Source organism: Elaeis guineensis, chromosome 11 (genome assembly GCF_000442705.2).
Source record: "Elaeis guineensis isolate ETL-2024a chromosome 11, EG11, whole genome shotgun sequence".
In the NCBI taxonomy this organism is placed as follows: Eukaryota; Viridiplantae; Streptophyta; class Magnoliopsida; order Arecales; family Arecaceae; genus Elaeis; species Elaeis guineensis.
The window spans coordinates 13,379,730-13,402,658 of NC_026003.2; the positions used below are offsets into that span (position 1 = coordinate 13,379,730).

A 22,929-nucleotide genomic window follows, 5' to 3' on the forward strand; every position below is an offset into this window, starting at 1 on the left:
GGAATACCCCTATGGAAGGGATTCTCAAAATCTGAAGCCTCTTCATCAGATCTATGATCTTCTAAATCAGGCTTAAATCTCTCCTCCTGAGTTTCCAACTACATAAGATGCATAGTCAATCCTATCACATATCTCCTCAAATCTTCACACACAATCATCAGATCCCGTTTCCGCTATGTGATTTCATCATGAGTGCCACAACCTGATTTATAGTTTGGTTATTCTTGCAACCACCACCTACCATCTGGACTACAAGGAAGAAACTCCGCTCAAGATTGATAGAGCTCTGATACCAACTGATGCAGCCTAAGACCACATTTCGATGGAAAGAGAAAGAAATGCACGAAACAAAAAAAAAGGACAAAAGAAGAAGAAACTCTCTTATCTTTTGATTCAATAACACCAAAATATTTTCAACTGATTATAACAATGGCCAAAGAAACCTTATTTATAGACTAAAAGTCCTAACCTAATAGCAAAAGAACTCTAAGATAAAATAAAAAAAGATTAGTATAAAGATTAAAACTTTCAATTCAATTTTTTCGAGCTCTTATTGACCTGTCAAACAATAAAATTAAACTCCAAAAGAGTGGCGACGAAGCAGCCAACCTCATAAGACATGAAAAGAACTTTTCGAAATGAGGTCATAATAGTGATTCTAAAGTCAGATAAAAAAATTATGACTACTCTAACCCAGTTGTATCAAAATCGATAGAGTCAGATGTAATTAGCTTAATTTTCGATCCTTTCAAATCTAGTCTATCGAATCAAGATACTGATCAGCTAAGACGTCTGCATCAAGATCAAACCCAAGAAGAAAATTTTCATGGCTAATACAATAGAGGGCATTTCAAAAAGCTGCTAACATTGAGAAAATTATAGTATTCAGCATCTATTTTAATATTAAAATGATCCTAAATTTGAATTATTTATCATATCAGCCATGCATATCATTGACTATAATCAATTGTTAGTTGGTAAATCTAAGACATCCAAAAATATAGCATCATTAAAAAGACTAAAATATCCTTTGAAGTACCATAGCAAAATCCTCTATTGTTATGATGAATAACTATGGACATTTTCATCCTTACCAAGTTTTTATTAACATGAAAATAGCTTCCCAACATGTCTTAAATAGAACAAAAGCTCTAAATTAAAGCTTTCCCTCGTAGACTTTTCTTAAGCTTTTAGAGGAGCCATAAAGAAGTTTCAAAATTTTCACCAAGCACCTCAACATTATCCAAAAGAACATCTGGCCCTTGCAAACATTATAAACAAAAACTATGATCCTAAGGTAAGCATGTAAAAAAGTTAAAGGGTAGAGCTGATGGATTGCAGAGATTAAATTCAAGAAGTTATCGTGTCTTCTACATTTTTCTTTACATTTTGTTTCTAAATATTGCAATGTATCTGGCCCACCATAACAGATTGTTCAACAATAAAACCCTCAAACCTCACCATAGACAACTAAAATTTTCCTATGATCCAACCAAGAAGACGAAAGATGCTCTCCTACCCGCTCAATTCAGATCTCTCAAAAGAAAAAAAAAATGATGAAAAAATATGAAAGCATTTCTTAAATCTCCTTTTTATTATTAATTAATTCTTCATATCCTAAATTCAGATATATAACCCCTCTTTATAATAGTAAAATCCATCCTCACATAATTTGGATCAAATTTTTCTTCTTATTTCTAGAAAAAAAATTCACCCTCAAATAATTTGAATTGGACTCTTCTTCCTAATTCAAATAGACTAAATCTCTAAAAGAATAATAAATACAAAAATTATAAAAATATCAAAATATTATAAAGATAAATCTTCACTTCTACATCAATTTTATCTTCTATCACTCCATCTAATACTTCATAAATTGAAAGATAACTCTCAATAAAAATCTTTCTCGAAAAAAAAATCTTGATTTGATGAAATGTTGAGGCCTCAACGATAAAATTTTGATCCGATTTAACTTCCTTAAAGGCTAGTTGTAAATTTCAAAAAAATATTCAATTTAAAAAAATAATAATTTCAATCAAATATCGTATGATTAAATTATGACCTTCTAAAATTTAGCATGTAATTCGACTTCTTGATGTGATGGATCTTACCCTTAGATTCTAACTCTACTTGTGGTGACGAACATAATCCACATCGAACACTTGTAATAGCAAAAATGATCTACATAAAGTCTAGTGATACTCTTAGATATCCGTAATAGTCAAAATGATTCACATCAAATTTGATGATCCATTCGAATCACCCTACAACTTTATTGTACTTAAAAAGAACTCTTTACGTCAAGCAAGAAACTTGAATAACCCAATTACTGGCAGGATACAAATAACATAAGGCATCACTATTTTTACCTACCTGGCCGATGATACTTTCAATATTCATCATGTTTTGCATTTTTGTACGGATGACTTTTATCATCTGCACATGTATCTATTTGTGTACAGTTGATGCTCAACACCTTTCTTTTTCTTTCCCCAGCAATGTCATTCTGCCTGTCTCTAGTAACATGCATCGAAAACTAACTAATTCATCAAAATTAGAGTACAAAAAGTTTACAGATGCATAAGCCTGCTAGAATACAATGTTATTGCTCTGTTGGAAGTCCATTCTGTACCCAAGCTGAATAACCACCAGCAATGTCTGTGATCCCACTAAAACCCTGGAGAAAAATGAAAGATGTTACTGAAACGATCCATAGCATTATATACACACACAACAGTGTTACAATAAAACATATGAAGCTTTCACTGATGAGCAATTTTTGGCAAATGCTACAATGCAGTGATGACATTTATTTGTGCACATAAAAAGAGTGCCTGCATCTCTAAGACCTGGAATTTGCCATAAGATGATGGAATTTATGTTCTACAGCACAAAAGTATGTATCTAATACACACCGCTGATGAAAGTTCGGTTGCAGCCATCAATGACCGTTTCCCGCTTAAACAACCCTGGAAAGAGAGGGAAATAACAAGATGGATAAGCTAGAAAGCTGGCAGAATGAAGTGTAGCATGAGTGAGAAGAATCTAAGCAAACTCACAACAATTAATGCATCATCCTTCTCAAATACTGAGGATACATCCTTTAAGAAGTTAGGGTTCTTGGTCATCCCTATATCAGAAGGTAAAACACAACTGTCAAGAGGAGCACATACAAGCAAAATAATTACAAGTCCAATTAGCCAAACATGAGAAAAACAACAGTAATAAATAGATTATACCATTTATTTTCCCTATACAACAAATTACTCCCAACAATCACCATACAGCAAAGTAAAATAATGGTAAGCTATAAATTTGATAAACGACTTACAGCTGATGAGTATGCTAAACAAAAAAGGACGGCCCAATGCACAAGGCTACTACTGCTGCGAGGTCTAGGAAGGGCCAAAGAAGAGCAACCAATGCATCAAGGCTCACCCTCTAATGAGTATGCGAAACTTGGGAAAGAAATATATTTCTAAATGATCCAAGTCCACACTTTACAAAGAAAGTAGTTCTTTCTTCTCTAGCCTCCAAGGTTGCATTTGGAAGTGGAATAAAAGGGAGTAGAAGTCATTTAACCTAGTTATTCCACCCTTTCTTCGCCAAACATTCATTGAAGCACTTCGATTAAACCACTTCTTTGGAAGGATAAAATGGTATTTCAAAAAAGTTGGTATGCGACTTTTTGCCTTCCAAACCCATTTACCCAACTTAACCCAGGAATAAATTACTCTATCATGTAGGATGGAGTAGTTTATTCTTGGGGTAAAGAGTAGAAATTAGCCTATTTACTCAGGGTTAGCTTACCCCACTTCCAGATACAGCTCAAGAGAATAGAAATCTCTAAGATTAAGGATAATTTCCTCATTAACAAGAACAAACCAAAATTACCAAATACCTTTTGCATTTTCATCCTTGAAGGACTAATAGGAAAATTTGAGTTATGAAGATATAATCGTTATGGGTTGCAACTTCAATCCTTTGAGGAAGTTAGATTATGATCTCAGCTACTCGATCCTATCAATGAGTAGCATACCAAGGTGGAGGAATTCATGAAGCCATAACATGTCAATCAACATATTTTTAGTAGGTCGATCTTCAGTTCCTAACCATATAAATGTGTCCATGCATAGCAGCTTTTAGTTTCAGAAACTCATGACTACACCATACAGCACATGTCAACACAAAATAATCCTGTAAGAATACACAAGGAGATATTGGGCAGAGAAAAGGGGTAAATAAGGTCTTTTTAACAAAATAATGGTATCCAAAATATTCTGAAGTCATATCTTGGTAACAAAAATAATGATGATGACAAACAGTGATGGTGATGGTGGTGATATGCAAATTTTTCTTGGCATCAACTAGCTAGTGAAATAAGTACAAAAAAAAGGTGTCATACTATTAAACATTAACAGATGTAGCAGCAGAAACTCAGTTAACATGATATATTACACACCAGCATATTATAGATTGGAGCTATGCTCCTAGTCTGGCAATTTAATATAGAGTAGTTGTCTAAATTATTTGGTTTGCTCCATTTTTTTTGTCAGTGCTATTGGTATAGTCTCTTAATCACTCCCAGTTGAAATAACTATAAAAAGGAAGTATCATACTCCTTAATATGGACAGATGTAGGAGCAGAAACTCAGTTAACATGGGATATTATACACCAGCACATTATAGACTGGAAGCATGTTCTTAATCAGGCAATTTGACATAGAGTAGTTAGCTAAATTGTTTAGTTTGCTCCTCTTTTTTGTAAATGCTATCAGTAAGGTCCCTTAATCATTCCCAGATCTCAGGTTGCATTTGGTAGCTGGCAATCTATCCAGATTGCCGGCAACTTAAAACGAGCCCATAGGATTGCTGCATTTGGTATGCTTTTTAGATGACAATCTAAATTGCCTTCGCAACCTACATTGCCTCCTATGAAGCAATATAAATAGCCTTGAAGAGGGGTGGCTATCCAGATTACCACTTTTTTGATAATGTTGTAAAAAAAAAAAAAAATTGGACAAAATTACCCCCCCAAAAAAATCACACAAAACTTGTCATCGAACCCTCCCCCCTCCCCCCACCATTAACCGCCATGGCCCCGGCTTCTGCAACCTCAACACCTCCTCACCCCGCGCATGGGACCACCATGTCCAAAGGATCAGCACCACCAACCCGGCCCCCACCATGCTGGTGGTGATCCACACGATCGCCATCCCCGCCGAACCTTGCGCCAACAAGCCCTCCTTTTTTTGCCCGACCTCAGTGGGGTCGTCGCCAACCGCCGCGCACAACTGCCCCACTGGCCTGCTACAAAGGCTAACATTCCCGACAAAGACAGAGGGGTGGAGGTTACGAAGCACGATGCCAGAAGATGGGACCTCGCCAACGAGGTGGTTGAACGACACGTTGAAGCTCTCCAAAGTGCTGCAATTGTCGAACATTGGAGGGATCGGGCCCATTAACCCGTTCCACGAGAGATCCATATTAGTGATTAATAGAAGTGCGACGAGCTCCACCGGAATCATCTCGGTAAGCAAATTCCGACCAAGCTTAAGGCTCAGGAGCTTCGAGCACCGGCCGACGTCGGTGGGGATTTCGCCGTGCAAATCATTGCCCTCCATCTCAATCTTGTAAAGATTTCTACACCCGGCCTCGAAATTGAAAATCTTGCAGTACATATTGCAGGAACTCGCCGACAAGATCTGGAGCCTCGGTGCACCCCAGATCGCCTCCAGTAGCGGCCGCCAGAGGTGGTTTCCAGAAACATTGAAGAACTCGAGCCTCAAGGCGGTGCCCAGATCTACTGGAATCACTCCCGATAGATTATTACTACTGAGGCCCATGTAGGTGAGGTTGGGCAGCGAGCCGAACTCGAAGGGGTAGAGGAGGCTGACCTCGGGGGAGATGGCGCTGGAGAGGTTCCAATGGGAGAGGTTGAGGGCGGTGACCTTGCTGGCAGTGGAGCAAGTGACATTGCTCCAGGAGCACCAAGGAGGTGGGCCGGCGGTAGTGACGGAGGGGTAGGACCAGTCTTGGAGTGAGGATAGGGGGTCGACAAGAGAGGACCTAAGAGAAAGAAGGGCAAGGAGTGGAATCGAAGCGCCGGCAGCAGCGATAGCGAGAAGGGGGAGGTGGCGGAGGTCATGGTGGTAGTGGAGGGGAGGGAGAATTTTACTGAGAATATTTTAAAATTTTGATTTCACATTACCAATAATTTGATTGTCATACCAAACATGTCAGTCAAGATTCTCGATAATTTTATTGCAATATTATCTGTGTATACCAAACACAATAACCAACATTACGACAATTTAGTGGTGGCGAGCTACCTTGAAGGCAATCCACATTACCTTCCAAGATTGTCGGCGACGCACCAAACGCAACCTTAGGAGGAAAGTAGGTAGTGATGGAACTCAAGGACCCAAAAAGAAATAGAGACCCTATACCATGAGATGAATCTAAAAGGATCAAATGAAATTACACAAGGATACATATACTGGGCATACCAACCTAAATCAATCGGCACAATACTGCATCAGTCAAGATCCGATCCTCAGCAACCCCTTGACCAATATTGGGAAATCAATCTGAATCACCCCAAGCCAGCACCAAATATTGCTTGGTACCAAAGTCAAAGGTGCTACTACATCTTTGTGCTTAAACTCATGCCAACTGGTACTCACTGTGGTATCAAAAATCCGCTTTAAAGATGGGTCAGAGAAACCTCTAAAGAGATGAAAGAGTTATTATCAATTTGTGTGTGCTGATCCTGCCAAATCGCGGCATGCAGTGTGATTTTTTGCTTCCATTTTTAAAACCTTAAAAGAAGACATTAATTTACATGCCCAATATTATGGACTAACTAAGCTTTTGACTTTTGCAGAATTGTGATGGCATTCACAGAGAAAGTTGCTAATGTCATGTTTTCATATGTTCAATGTGTCCTTGCTCTTGAGTATGCTTTTGTTCTTGAAACATATTGTACTAGAAAGTCATGAGCATTATCTCATCAAAATTCAAAAAACCTCTCTGTCACTGTTCTCAGCAGCAAAGATCATGACTTCGTATTTTTGTCTAAACTCACTCAAAAGTAAAGGTCTTCTTTTTCATTTTCTTTAGAATTGGACCATCCTCAAGGTTAAATGCCACTTGCACATCTTAGATTTAGGTCATAATTAAGGTTAAAGCAACAAACTCCATGCACGTATTTGGCCATGAAATTAAATCTCATCATCGCTCTTAATGTTCACACAGTGGAAGTTTCAGATTCTGTGTCCATTTCTTATTTCAATCAGTCCAAACACTAAGGTGAATGCCATTGTTTATATATGAATGTCCAAACTTAAAGAGGCTAAACACTTCAGAACCCAGCCAAACTGAAGGTGAAGCCTTAAGAATTTAAACAACATGATGAACATATACCCTTTAATACTAAGGTAAGAGTTTTGGATCTTTTAACTTTCTTGGATCCTTTTAACCAACTAAAATAGTCCAATGAACATGGCTCAGGCCAGTACATGGCTGCCTTATCTCCATTTACTGCAAAGAGAAAGCTGGCGAGAATTTCAAATATATAAGAGATGAGAAAAGGATCCAAAGAACAAAGTGAGTTATCAAGCTTGGTGCATCTGCAGGATGCAGCTAGGTTGTGGATACATGGTAGGGGTGTTGAAGATGTAGGAAATGGCAAAGATCTCAAGGATGCAATGTGGTGACCTATGTGTGCATGTGTTTAATCCCACATGGGTTGTATGTTAGAAAGATCTTGGGCACCTTAAGAAGGCCAAGAAATCCACAAAGTTCTGGCTAGCCTTTTTGAGTGAGGTTGTAGGCCATCGAATATCGGATAAGAGTGGACCCTTTCCCATGTCTCATGTGTGACTAGAGGAGATTGTAGCATTGGCCCTTGTGAGGCTGACCATGAGCCAATTTGATTATGTTTGAGATTGGACCCTTAGCCTAGCAAAATATTGGGGGCTCAAATGAGGGAAGCATGTGAGGATCCAATGCAAGCATATGTTTACTCCTACAACAATTATTTGATAGAAAGATCTTGGGTATCATAATAAGGCCAAGGAATCCAACTAACAACTTCTAACTAACCTTTTTTGATGAGGTTGTGGATTATTGCATGAGGCAAACTATTGAGCATAGCATATCCGTCAAATTTGACAAAGGCATGGATTATGGGTGTTAGAGATGTAAAAGATAACCAACAAGGGATAAAAAGTCAACATAAAGGATACCTTATCTTTTTCTCCTCGCAGATTATCTTTTTGGCTTTTGCTTCTTTTCTTAGTTACTAGGGTGTTCTCTTTCTCCAAATTATTGAAGTTTTTTCTTTTCTTGGGAACATTTTGGAAGCTAAGAAGATTGGGGAAGACATGAAAAATAGAAAAGGATATGAATAGTCATCCATTGCACAAGCAAAGGTTTATTAATTGTCTCAAATAGAAAACTTATTTGGTATGCCATATAAATTGTATCTTACTAGTGGATCTCATGATGTGCACAATTCAACATGTATCAGCCCACCTATTTTTCATTTGTTGTAAGATAATATATCATTTTGGAATAGTGGATTAACATTCCAAGGATAATGGCTCTATATCCTCCAATCAATCAAAGGTTATAGTTGGCTAGGTAGTAAAGACTGAGTATGATTCCCAATGTCTTATGGACTCATGTCTCGTACCCAAGAGAGAAAGTTAAGCATATCTTAAAACCTCAAGGCAAGCCTATAGCTCTAATCTGGACCATATTATGTCATGGTACAATGTTGTCATCGTGACTACTCTGACTACAATGTTACAACATGGAGAAGCCTCGACAAACACAATAACATTGTTGTTCTTAGTTTTCTTATCTATGACACCTTGACTCCAAGTTCTTTATCTGAGCCTCTTTTTCTAGAGGTTAGTGAAGTCTAAGAGATGCAAGCAAAATTGAAAAAAAAAAAGGCCTAGACAAATTCAAAATTGTTTTCCTAACTAGCACGAAAAGATGAAGCTGTTCATGCCTTGCTAGTCCTTGTCTGTTGTCTAAGCTTACATTTTCCAACTACTAGTTACTACAGCATGCTGTCTACATTACATGGAGATAAGGAAGATGCATATGAGTCTAGATGCATTATATGGATCCTTTTTGTTGGTTCAAAGGGAACTAAGGCCTCATTTGGCATTGCTTTTGGAGGGCCACAAGGTACTTCTTAGGGGGTTGGAAGCTCTTTCGGTGATTTTGAAGTATTTGATAAAAAATTTTAAATAGCTTTCTGGCACCTCCAAAAGCTAAAAAAATTCTACTAGGAAAATGCTCCAATTTGGAGTTTTGCAGCAAAAATTCAGCTTGAGATGGGTCAGAAAGCTTTTTCTTTAGGCTCATCCAAGAGACTCAAGTTTGAGTCCTACCAAAAGAATTCTTTTACAAGATTCATTCAAGTTGATTTTTTATTGTCATAATCATGCAATTAAGGATTTGGAGTTTCAAAATTCTGATGATGAGGATCTATTCTCTCCTGACTACTTAGAAATTGATGAACCACCAAAAGAAAAGAGTGTAGAACAAAAATCAAACATTTATGTTGCTATTAGAATCAAGAGCTATCCGTTTTGCTATAATGATATCCTTATAACTTGATAATCACCCATAAAAAATCATACTATTTATTATGCTATTTATATTAGAATTAAAATAATTTATAAGTTAGCAATACTTTAGAATAACCATAAATATAGCAGAATATAACAACAATACAATATAATATAATATAATTATTATCAATTTTTTTATACTATAATAATTACGATATATAATATAACATTATTATACTAGAATAAATTAATAATATTATTATAATAATAAAGTAATATTATTATATTTTTAAATAAATATAAATATATTACTCATTATATTATTTATAGTAAATATCAAAATAAATAATTTACAAATTAAGAATAGTTTATAACAACAGTTTTGATGGTACAAATAGTTAGACATTGAGAACACTATATAATATTCTTTATTGTCATTTTCTAATATTAAAAGTACTTTCTTAGTTTGGTTACCAAATAGAGATTAAAGTTCTATAGCACTTTAAAAATATAGTTACCATATGGCTAACAACTTTTTATTAAAAGCTCTATCGTCCAAAGCTCTACTACCTCCAGCAAGACCAAACACAGCCTAAAAATAAAAAGGATTCGGACTATTGCCTTGTTATTAAAGGCATCAGATATGCTGGTTTAATGGCTACATCATTCAGCTTCAATGTTGGCTAGGTTCTAAAGCACTTGGCCTTTACATTTGAGTATGTTCTTTCATTTTCAAAACAATGGCCTCTGCCTTCAGGTTTGGCCTAACTGAAACGAGGATGGATATAAAATTCCTAACCTCTACTAGATTAACAATAAGAGTGATAAAGAGACACTCCATGGCCAAACACATGCGATGTGGTGTTAACCTTTAGATATGGCCTCATTCTAAAGGAGCATGTGGACTTCGACCTCAGAAAGATAATATGAAAAAGGGCCTCTACCTTTAGAGAACTTTAGACAAGAAATGAATTGAAAAGCTTTAATGTTGAGAATGATAGCATAGAACTTACCACTTTGAAGATATATTGTTCATTACTCTTTAGGCTTATATGCTTCAAGAATAAAAGCATGCACGAAAGCAAGCACACACTCGCCCAAAATGATCTAAGGATATTGAATATTCTATGCCTAAAGCTATAAAGAATAGCTCATTTATTAAAAAGAAAAGCACAATGGTTGGAATCTACAAGGGTGGCTAAAGCCCAAACTAGGAATGCCATAAAAGTCATCTTTAAATTTTTAAAAATAAACCTAAGCTCCAACTAGTGAAACTAGGCAAGTCCACTCAAATTGAATTCCGAGCCATTAAACTGGGTAAAAATTGACTTTTAAGGCATAAATCTGGGTAAAATTGACCTCCAAGTCTGGAAACTGACAAATTGGCCCCAAATCATCAAACTAGGCTAAGAAAATTGACCTCCCAGACATAGAAAAATGGTATGTATATTGTGAAATATTTTCTTAATCTTGAATTACTCCAAATACATGCTCCTTCAGTAGCTGCATATTGCAGACTTTTGGTAACTACATCTGACTTTGACATGCTCCTTTTTAATAGGGAAACTACACTACAAAGTACTGACAAGGAGCAAAAGTTTAAGCATATCCTGAAAAAGTTATCTTTATCTTGAATTATTCTATTCAATCTTTCTACCTTTACCCAATTTTTTAGCAAATGAATGTTCATTTTTCTGTAATTAAGAGAACAATAACATATTGGCAACATGGAGATGCCAATTAGAAGATGCTGAAGACATGCTACCCGAAACTAAGTTATTTCTTCATCATAAAACCTCATAATCTTGAGTTGTCACTCTCTCTTATATAAATGCTGTCATTTGGCTCCTCATTTTGCTTCGATAAAGTCAGCATCTTGATTAAGAACATACCTACTGCATCAAATGTTGGCTGTTTCTTAACATTCACTTCTTTGGAAGGCCATCAAAACAATCAAAACCAGATAATTGATGAAGTCAGCTGTTATGATCGACTAATGCAGATACACATTTAATCAGAGTATGCCATATTGTGCAATATTAGAAATGTGCCTACTCAGACTGCGAATCAGTCTTGGAAATCATGTCCAGAGCTCCTCAGTGGAACAAAGAAGGATTAATTATTTAGCAAATGCAACTGCTGTTTGTCTCTCTCATGTCTAGGCTACTAGAATTGAACATGTACAATGCATGTGATTTGTTATAAAAAAAAAAAAAGTGATGACCAGGGTAAGCCAGCCACAAACTAAAAATCAGGATTGAGGACTTCTGGCATTGCAATTCTCAAAGTGTGGCTGCACAAGAGCAAGTCAGCCACAAACTAAAAATCCAGCCTTGCAGACTTCTTGCATTATAGAGTTTCTTCTTTTTTTTTTAAATAAATAGCATAATCTTAGAAAAATAAAAGGGGAATCATCTGTGATAAAATCTCATTTGTTTCTGAAAACTTTTGTGCTTGATATATGAGTTCTTTCCATAAATTAATCACATGCATTTTAGCAAAGCCAATAATTTTTGATAACAAACTATTGTATATGAGTGGATTGGAGTTTGATTTCTTTGAATAGCATCTACAAATATCACAAAAACATTGTCAAAGCACTTCTATGAGAAGGTTTCATTGAAACTGTTCGGGAACATTGGTAAAATACAAATATTTCTTACTTTCAACCCTGTGACATAGAAAGGAATATATGGGCCTTTTTAAAGTGTATCACCCAACTCGGTTTACAAATTTATTCCAACTATCAACAAATTCCTAAATTTTCAGGTGGCATGGGAATTGTGATTCTTCTACTTCTCAAGGTACAATGATAAATCAAGAAGCCAGCGCCTGGATTAACCAAATACTTGTAAAAGTGCATCAGCTCCTATTATGCACTTCAAAATAGTTCCTTATAGTAGTGACAGTGCCTTTAGATTAAATCGTTTCTACGTCTACCATTGTTTTCCATTCTATACAAAATAGGTCTAACTGTTTAAGTTTTTTAATCTTAATTTTAAAGTGAACATGTGAAAAGGAAAATAAATATGCCATGCTGGTGGCTCCTATTGCACTTTTTTGACCCCATTAATGTGGCAATCATGTGCCAAACAGAAGCACATCTAAATTGCTAACTAAAATCCTTGATAATAACTTCTTATTATAGAAACAGAAGAAAAGATTTATTTGAAAAAAAAAAACATTTAAAAAAAAGAAAAATCATCCTGGCCAACCTGTTGACATAAAAGTCAAAACCAGGCTTAAGTCCGCCAAAGCTGGTCTAGCTCTGGGCTCTTGGGCATTTAAAAGTGCTTGATTAATGCAAAAATGTCAGTAAAAACATGCTAGTGAAGGCATACAGCCATGCAAGGCAACTTTAAAAGCCAGTTCGCATCAATCCTTCAATTTGAACATGTTAAAGTACTTCATCATTGTGCACCCTGAACTTGACCCTCAGCCTTCCAAACCAACCAATAATTACACCCAGATTAAATAACTTCATTTTTAGTCATTGAGTGTTCATCATTTTCCAATTACTATGGAGTGTGTGATCACAATCTTGAGATCAAGGTTTTAAATCCCATGGAATGGAGGTATTCCGATTTCTACATGGAATGAGACGTCCCACTGTCCCATCACGGTAGCAGTCCTAGTCATACATCTTGATAGATATCCTTTGTCTCTCTCCCCTTCTTCTTTCCTTTCTTTCCTTCTTTTTTTTCTTTTTTTTTATTTCTTTCCTTCTTTTCTTCCTTTTCTTCTACTTTTCTTTCTTTTCCTTTTCCTTTTTCCTTCTTTGTCTTCTTCCTTCCTTTCTATTTTTCATTTTTCTTCTTCTTTCCTTTCATTTTTTCTCTTTATTGGTCATTCCTTTCCTTCTTTCCTCTTTCTTCTTCTCTTCACCCATGGATGGGCTTCAGAGTCCCAAACCTGTTGTAATCCCATTTTCTTATAGCAACAAGATGGGACAGCTGAGACGCCCCTTGTCCCACCGGGATGTAAAACCTAAGGAGTAAATTATTTGGGTATTGCAAGCTTTCTTTTGTGACATGTCATGTCATTAGAAGTAACTATAGTTATCTCGCTCATTAGAAAGCCATCTGAATCCCTAGAATTTCCCGTAGCACCCAAAAAGATTTATCATTAGCTAAAAACACCAATGGCCTGCATACCCTTCTATTATCCAGTGAATTGTATTCCAAGATAATGTGAGAAGCCACATATTCAAGACAGCTTGAGATGCCAAAAGGGAGGTGAGAATCATGTCCTTTAGAACAAGTTGGTTGGGGAATAAGGTAGGTATAAGGCTTGGAATAAGCTTGATGCCTGCCAAACCGTCTTCAAAAGACAAACATATGCAGTAACAGTTATGATGGTAGAAACTTGATTATACCAAGCAAACTATTCCAAGGGGAAGCTGTTATAAGCTATTATTGGCATAAAGCAAGCACCTATGCCAACTTTATTGCTTTTTTTGTGGAAGAAAACTGATCACATCCAAAATCTATTCCAAAGATTGGAGCCAAACCAAAATTGGAATAACTCATGACATAATTATCCCCATGAACATAACTTTTGCTATTCCCATATTCCTCATTCCCAAACCAAACTTAGCTATAGCGATGGGCGAACAGAAATCTTTCATGGTAGGCCATGGGAAAGTTACATAGAGTATTTTTCCAATGCCAACCCCTAACAAGAGTCTAGCTATGACAAGGTGCTCAACCACAAACGACAAATCCAAACATGCAAACTTATCCCTTTAAAAATAATACAGATAAATTGTTTTATCTTAGTAGCAATTCTCTCCTACATTTCTAGGTGCCCAGCTTCCTTATCAACTCTTCTCACAAATCGTATGGTCTATCACTCCATGTATATCTTTACTACGTAACCCTAATTTCAAAAACAATTGCTAAAGATTCCACAAAATGCAAAGTTTAATAGAAATCACCACAAACCTTTAGAACAATTGATCACCTGTTTGAAGTGTGATCTCCTATCACACTCCTGATCCTACTTTTGATCCCCTCCATTTGCCGCTTTAAAACAAGAATAGAATAGGTGTATTTTCAAATGACTCCCAACCCGTCTCTTGCAAATGTTCCTTCTTCTTCTTCAAAAGGTGACAATCACTCCATAATGTTAGAGTTAGGTCACTTTAATACACACTAGAAATAAAAGATCCACTTGGAAGCAATGCAGACCAGCTAGATTTTGAGATTGTTTTAAGAAGCATGACACTAATATTTCTATAATGCCCCCGACCCGAGATCGTGAGCCAAGGGTTGCGACAACTGCCGCATACTCATGGAAAACTCTATCCACATACATGCAAGACATTCCAAACAGATATCAATGCATCACAGTAGAATTAATTTAAATTACTAAAAGTTGAAATTCAATTTATTAACCAATCCAAAGGATATCCAAATCTAAAAATCTTAGATCAAATAAATATCCATTAAAAATTTAAAATAATAATAATAGATCTAAGTTCAACGATATTGACAGTGCCAAATCTCACTTTTAGTCTCACTCCCAAGTAATACCTACATCAACAATTAAGTATCAGAATTTGAAAATAAAAGAGAGATAATATGCTCGACAGCCCAATAAATAATAAATATCTCAACTAGATATTTTAGATATTATTATAAGATATAATATTCAAAAATAATTACCATGAATAAGTCTAGGAACATATATCATGCTCAATTATGTAAACTAAATACTTTCAAATATTCATATGCATATATAACCATAAAATTAATTTGAATCATACAACATATAACTCAACAGCCTTAACTATAACACACTTATACCCTATGATGGGGCTAGAACAGAAATAATGAACTCAATCATAATTAGAGTGCCAGTGCATAACCCCTATTGACAGGATCCAGAGAACCAATGCATAATCTCCATTGACAGGATCTAAAGAACCAATGCATAAGCTCCATTGGCAGGATCCAAAGAACTAATATACAACCCCTATTGGCAAGGTCCAGATAACATAGATTGAGAGCTCAAATCCAATGCACATAAAAATATTTTTGCAAGATAACATATGTATCATAATTCTGATCAACATATGTATATTCTATAACAAATCAATAAATCATAATTGTTTTTCAAAAATCTCAATCTTTGCAAATCACTCTCCTTTCAACTACAATTTCGTAAATCACATATAAATCAAAGACTCATTATTTGTTTCAAAATAAATGACTTAAATGAGATATCTCGAAAAGATGGTTCATTATTTATCCCTGCAGAATATTGAACAGACGAACTCAATTAATCCTAAGAGGATTCTTCAGAATCTATTATTCAAAATATATCATTGTATCAATTTTAAGCCATAATTAATTAAAAATTAAAAATTAAAAAATAAAAAACCTAAGTTCCAACACCTTCATAAGGTTGGCAAAAGCGGTAACATCCAATTTTCTTGGTCGGTCCAATCAAGATAATTTTATATGATCATGATTAGACTATGATACATGTGATTTAGTAGAGATCAAGGATGATCAAATCTATTAATATCCAACAAGAGTCAAAATGGAGGTTGGTATACTGATTGACAGTCAAAAATCAATTTGATCAAGTAGCTTCATCTAACCAGAGTCATTAAAATATAATGATTTAATAGAGATCAACAAAGATCAGATATTGTAATGCTCGAAAGCGGCTTGGATGATGTGGGCATATTGTCCATTAATAGAGCGATTCAAAATTCCCTACTCGAATCAATTCAAATTCCAAGCAATTGGGCTTGAGATCCTTCATTAGGCTCATAAATCAAATAGAGAAAGAATATCGGAGGAGAGAAATTAATGTGGAGTAGGACCGATCAAGCGACATTATTCGGTATCCCAATCTGTCCGATCAGGATGATTTCATCAAATCATGAGTGAGCTAGTGTACATATGATCCAACAAAAATTACAGATAATTGAATCTAGAAGAATCTAGTCTAGCCAGAATCGATACCAACATGCTGTCCGACAATAACGGATGATGATCTTTTGTCACCATGATTGGATCAAAATCATTGAAAATAACCTTTTATTAGATCAATCCTAGAAAGAAGAATCTATGAAGAGAGTGAGAGAGAAACAATCTAGAGAGAAAATTCTAAAGAGAAAAACTAGAGAAAAAGTATAACTTTTTAGAGAGAGAAAGTAGGGATGCAAGCTAAAAGAGAGAAGGAAGAGAGAGGAAAGCGAGAGAAAATCTCTCTCCTTTTTTTCTTTTTCTTCTTTTCTTCTCTTCTCTTATTTTTTTCTTTTTTCCTCTTTTTCCTTGGAAAAACGGAGACTTAGTCCCCCCTTTTCTCGAATAGGGGATCTTATGGCCGCATAGGTGTGACAGGAGATGGTGCAGGCCATGGAGGTGCTATCAGAGGTCCACAATCAGTGGTCTAGCATGGTCCTTGGCTTCAAACCATGGTCAAAGAAATGGAGCAAGGGTAAAAACAAAAACTTGGAATCTTGATTAATCCCAGGATTTATGGATCATTCCCAACTGACAATAGCTCAACAGAGAATTGGGATGACTGGGGAAGAAGATAGATAGGGTAGAGGAGCTTCATACCTCCTCTCCGTCGAGTTTTTGATGCAACAACATTGATGATGGCAGCCGAAGGTTGGGACGAAACAAGGAAGAAAATTTTAGGATAATTGACCTTGAAGGCTAAGGATCGGCGGTGGAGACCACAATAATCTCCAATTGATTTAAATAGAGAAGGAATCAAGGTTCTTAGAGGTCCTTCCGGTGTTAAAGATTGAGTGGAAATCGAACTCCCTTCTGAAGGAAACCAAGGAAAAAGACAACTCCAATCAGGAGTTTGTCCTTCCTCAGCACATGTGATGCATGTGCAGTTTTTTTCTTTTTTCTAGTTGGGCTTTTTTAGTTTGGGGCTGGGTATTACAATTCCAGTGGTAATTGAAGCATGGATCAATCATCTATCACAACTTCAAGTCCGGATTTATTCCACCGTCCATCAATAGTCGATACCTCTATTTCTGCAGCAATTAGAGAAGATAATTTGCGCCCAGAATATAACTAGCCCCTAGAAAGCCTCAACATTACTGATGTTAACATGTATTGTGAACTGGTTTTGTACAATCTAGGAGTCATTTTGACATCTTCCAAGATTTTCCAAACATTATCAACTAATTTAGACAAGTTGCTTCTAAGGGGAGAACATTTACCCACACATACATGTACATGTATACATATATACATTGATAAACATATATCCATACATATGAGTGTGTCTACATCGGTGGGTGTTCTAGACAAGCATCTATGTATACTATAGGACTCCTTAAGAAATTATTCTCATTGATGATTGCATGTTACATGCGAACTATATTAGCTTTCCTTTCAAGTAAATAATAGACTTGATATAAATTTCACAAGGATTTTCTAGCATTCCAACGCATTTCTTTGCAACAATTATAAATGCACAGAAGCATTTATCCCTGATCGGGACTATAGCAAAGTAATAACTGATACCAATCAAGAGATAAATAACCAAACCTCTCCTGCTCAATCATAAAACAGAAAACAAGACATTAAAGAATACATATTTCTAAAACAAAATATATAGTCCACGCATCAGAATAATACAATAAAATCAGTGATTTAAAATTGTTACCTAGTCCAGACTTGAACATGTAAGGGATGTTAGTAGCTCCCACTGGACGCCCAGCTTGGAACTCCTCAGGCGTCCTAAAAGACCACTCAATGTAGAATGACATCCATTCAACTAAAGCAAGATGCAGCACTTAACTATCTGACATGATAAGAAAAACACTCTAATCTTTCTTTCCTCCTCTCTACGTATTCTTTCTGCTTGAGAACCAACCTGACATCCAGGTACCGATGTCCAGCTTGAAGGAGCTCATGGGCGACATTGACGGGCACAGATCGAGGGACTTCAACTGCTTCCGGACTCCCATCCGTGGACATCGACCTAATTCTGTCGACAAATTCGGCAACAACAAGAAATCAAGGAAAAAAAATATAGAGGCAAATAGATTTATTCCAATACCTCAGAAAGGTCGGGCGACGGTTTGTAGCGCTGACGAGTACATTTGGGAATCGAAACTGCAGAGGCGAAGACGGGAGGGTTGCCAGCAATGGTACGGCTCTGCATGAAAGGTGTTAGATGGAATGCCAAAGAGAGAGAAGGAGAAGCTCGGCCTGAAGAGGGATTACCGACCTCTTGAGGGATGAAGGGATGTAAGGTGGGAGAGAAGAGCGAGTGAAGCAAGAAGCAGCCATCGTTTTTTCTTCTCAAAAAGAAGAAAGATTGGCAGGAGGAATGGATGAGAGGGAGAGGGAGAGGGAGAGGGAAAAGTGTCGATGGATTTGGACTGGGATGGTGAGGATCAATGTACGATACCAACGCAATGCTTTGGATGTGGTGATGCTTCCCTCGGGCAAATCCTCTAGTCGAGAGAGAAGCTAAACCGATCACCGTTCAGAAAGGGACTGGCGGAGGAAGAATCCAAACACGGCTTTTTTTACTACTTTCCCCAAGCTTTTTTTTTTTTTTTTTGAAAAGATGTCCACCCCCACCCCCCACCACCACCAAAAAAAAAAAAAAAGGCCTCTGTCCACTGTAAATTACAATTGAACTTGAAAGAGTCTGGACCTGATTAAGATTGGCTTCAAACTAATTTCAAGCGAGCTGAGCATGAGCCAGTTTCAATTAGATTGATGATCTTAAAAGTTTAAATTGATTCAAAATTGTGTGCGACATGTATCATGCTTGGTTCAAATTCATTCAAGCTAAGTGCAAATTTGATAAAGTAAAAAAAAAAAAATTAATTTTATAAGAAAAATTTTTGAAATATAATATTTATTTTTAAATGTTATTATTTTTAAGAGAAATAAGCTTTCCAAACAATTTTCTTGAAATCAAACAAAACCTAAGTTCAGGCTAAAAACAATCAATGCTTGACTTTAAGTTTAACCTAATTTTAACAATTTAGAAAATCCATTAGCGAAAGCCTTAATCATAAACCGTAAATTCATACTGCTCCCGGCCTTTTTGGCTAACATCAGGTGTAGTATCCATTATTTTTAATTAAATATCTAATACATGAGTCATTGAGCCACCATGATATTAAAATATTAAATCATAAAATTCAAAATAAAGCTTAGTTGTTGGGTCAGGGAGACTTCATAAGAATGAATTGAAAATATCCATTTGACTAATGGGCTAATTTTTGGAGCTAGCAAGTGCAACAACCAACTGAATATTAATAGGTGTGATGATTGGGTTGAATGTTTCGCTGTAGTTAATGTCCAGTTGTTGATTATACCCATTTGAGAGCTATAAACTCTATCAACCACAGAACCTAAATTACAAGACAAAGCTATGTGTGCTTACTTCATACCTTAAATTGAATAATTTTGCCTACACATGCTAAAATTACTCTATGCATGACAATAATTTTTGTCATGCCATCTGAACACCATGATATCACTATATCATTTTCCTTACATCCTTGGATCCCTCATTTTCACGCCACTTATAGTTCTTTCTCTATCCTCTCTTTTACCCATGTTAAAAACCTTAAATTACTATAAGTCTGTTAGTCTTTATTCTACACGTAGTTTCAAATGACTAACTCCTAATAATGTACCTCCTAATTAGCAAAATTATGATACCCCACTTGTGATACCCCAAACCCAGTTCTTGAAGTAGCAAAAAAAAAACAAAAACAGAGAAAACTCCTGCTAGGAGTCCTCTCGAATGAAGTCAGAATCCGACGCCAAGGAGAAGAACAACTCCTCCCCCATCCACCTCTATTTAGAGGGATCAAGCCTTTGTAGAACCCATCACTGATCAACCGCTGAACTCGTTGGAGAAGCCTTAATCTCCTTCAAACATCCTCTTCGTGCTGGCCTTAAATCCTTGCTGGAGACAAGGTTAGGACTCCCATCCTGGGATTTTAACTTGGGGGTTTAATTAAACCCCTAAGTATTGGTGCAATACCCTTAGGGGTATATAAATATTAACCAAAAAATTATATATATATATATAATATATATATATAATATATATATATATATATATATATATATAAACTCCTATAATATAAAAAATTTTAGTTAGCTTACTGGTTTGAACCCCCATCCTTTATTCCTCATATCTCAGGTTTGAATTCTTACTCTTATTTTTTTCTCTTTTTTTCATATTTTCTCTCTCATGAAATGATAAATTCCTACTTTTACTTTTTTTTCTTTTTTTTTCTATTTTCTTTCTCGCTCACTTTCTCTCTCATAAAATGATGAAACCCTAAAGTCTAAACCCAGGCCCTAGGACCCAGTGAGCCAGCCCCCTCTTTTTAGTTTTTTTTTCCTTGTGCAGTCGCATGTGATAAACTCTAAACCCAGGCCATGGGGCCCAATGGGCCAGCCCTCTCTTTTTAGTGTTTTTCCTTTTGCAGCCGCATGTCTGCAAGACCATGACCCCCTCTTTTCCCCTTTTGCAGCTATCTATGTGCGACCCCACCAGGCACAGCGACCGTTCATCTCCGGATGACCGTTCCTCACAAAGGTTTGTTCTCCTTTTTTTTTTTTTTTTGCAATTTGAGTTTTTAAAATACTTATATTTTAATTTGCAAGTCTTTGTTCATTTCAATTGGAGTTCAACTTCAACTAATTATTCTAATTTCACGTTTTGAACTGTAATTGAGATAATTACAAATTTTTCACTCTTTCTCTCTAGTTTAATTGAATGATAAATTGATAATTAATTGAATATTGAATAGCATTTGGGATATTGCTGGCCTGATTATTAGTTGTTATTATTGTGATGGTAAATACTGAATTGATTAATGATGGTAAAGTTGTTTTAAGGTGTACTTTATATTTTTGTATATTTTTTATTTGTTTGTATTATTTGTATTGTATTAAAAAATTAATAAAATCTTATTTTTTTCTAATTTTTAAATGGAGAAATACTATGAAAAAGTGTCATCTGCATTCATCCCATCTAGTTCATTATCTCAAAATTCACCTCTTATTGAAGAAAGTAGCAATCAATTGAGAAATTCATCTAGCGGCAATACTTCACAACCACAACAACAATCACAATCACAATCTTTTCAAAGACAAAGTTAAGGAGTTGATTTAAATATTTTGAAGTTTGATCTGGATGAAAGAGATCCAATTTTAAGTTATCATCCAAATGATCGTGATGAAGTGAGGAAAGCATATATACAAAATGGCCCTTGTCAACCCAAAAGTCATGATTTCCCTTAAATAAATATTCCTGGATATAATCGTTGTTTTCAGAAAGAATGGTTTGATGAACATACTAATTGGTTGGAGTGTAGCATAAAGAAAGATGCAGCATTTTGCTTATGTTATTATTTATTCAAGAAGAAAGGTGAAAGAGACTCATTTACTAGTACCAAATTTAGAAATTAGTATAAAAAGAATAAGTTTGCTAAGCATGTTGGTGGGCCTAATAGTACTCATAACCAAGTAGTTAAGAATTGTGAAGATTTGGTACGACAGAAGCAATCTATTCAAACTATTCTTGATAAGCAATCTGATAAGGCTAATCTGATAAGCATCTATTCAAACTATTCACTGCATTGGTTGATGTTGCGAGATTGTTTTTGTGTCAAAGGTTGGCATTTCGTGGTTATGATGAAAGTGAAAAGTTCTTAAATAAGAAGAAATTTTGTGAAGTTTTAGCACGGCATACAGATCGTATTGAAAATACGGCAAGTTTGGTATTGAAAAATATTTCAAAAAATTAATAAATGAGGTCACCAAAAATCCAAAAAGATATTGTAAATACATGTGCAACAGAAATAATTATGACCATTATTGAGGACCTTCGTGAAGATTACTTTGGCATACTTGCGGATGAATCTCATGATATGTCACATAAAAAGCAAATGGCTCTTGCTTTGAGGTTGTTGATGGAAAGAGAGCCGTGATAGAGAGATTCATTCGAATTGTTCATATTCGGGATATTTCTACTTTATCTTTAAAAAAAGCAGTTGATTCTTTGCTTTCTAAGAATTCACTGAGTCTATCATATATACATGGACAATATTATGATGGAGCGAATAACATACAAGGTGAGTTTAATAGCCTTAAAACTTTAATTCCAAGAGAGACTCATTATTTTGCCCATCAACTCTAATTGATACTTGTTGCCATTGCAAAAAGAAATGATGATGTTAATTAGTTTTTTTGCTTGGTTGCTAATGTGTTGAATGTATTAGGAGCTTCTTTTAAGCATAGGAAAGATATTCAAGAAGATCAAGCAAAAAAACCTTAAAATGCATTACATACGGGTGAGCTTGAAA

General features: G+C 35.7%; 1 protein-coding gene across 2 annotated transcripts; it reads right to left on the reverse strand.

Moving 5' to 3' along the window:
• Positions 1-2,211: 2,211 nt before the first annotated feature.
• On the reverse strand, positions 2,212-19,105 carry LOC105032471 (thiosulfate sulfurtransferase 16, chloroplastic). Of its 2 annotated transcripts, none has more exons than XM_010906926.4 (7): positions 18,810-19,105; positions 18,639-18,737; positions 18,453-18,560; positions 18,243-18,316; positions 3,060-3,130; positions 2,916-2,969; positions 2,212-2,677 (listed from the first exon to the last, which is right to left on the reverse strand). In XM_010906926.4, exons 1-7 carry the CDS (start codon positions 18,869-18,871, stop codon positions 2,603-2,605), a joined length of 543 nt encoding a protein of 180 aa, XP_010905228.1. In that variant the 5' UTR covers positions 18,872-19,105; the 3' UTR covers positions 2,212-2,602. The 2 variants fall into 2 exon arrangements, with proteins under 2 accessions (XP_010905228.1, XP_010905226.1); XM_010906924.4 differs by having other exon boundaries at positions 18,453-18,566; positions 18,810-19,095.
• Between the last annotated feature and the right edge of the window lie 3,824 nt (positions 19,106-22,929).

Bases quoted from the DNA above. Each gene is read 5' to 3' on its own strand.
- LOC105032471 (XM_010906924.4), bottom strand. From the start codon at position 18,871: ATGGCTGCTTCTTGCTTCACTCGCTCTTCTCTCCCACCTTACATCCCT. The intron at 18,567-18,638 runs GTATTGGAATAA...ATTTGTCGACAG, and splicing joins CGTCGCCCGACCTTTCTGAG to AATTAGGTCGATGTCCACGG. The intron at 3,131-18,242 runs GTAACAATTTTA...CTTCTGATATAG, and splicing joins CATGTTCAAGTCTGGACTAG to GGATGACCAAGAACCCTAAC.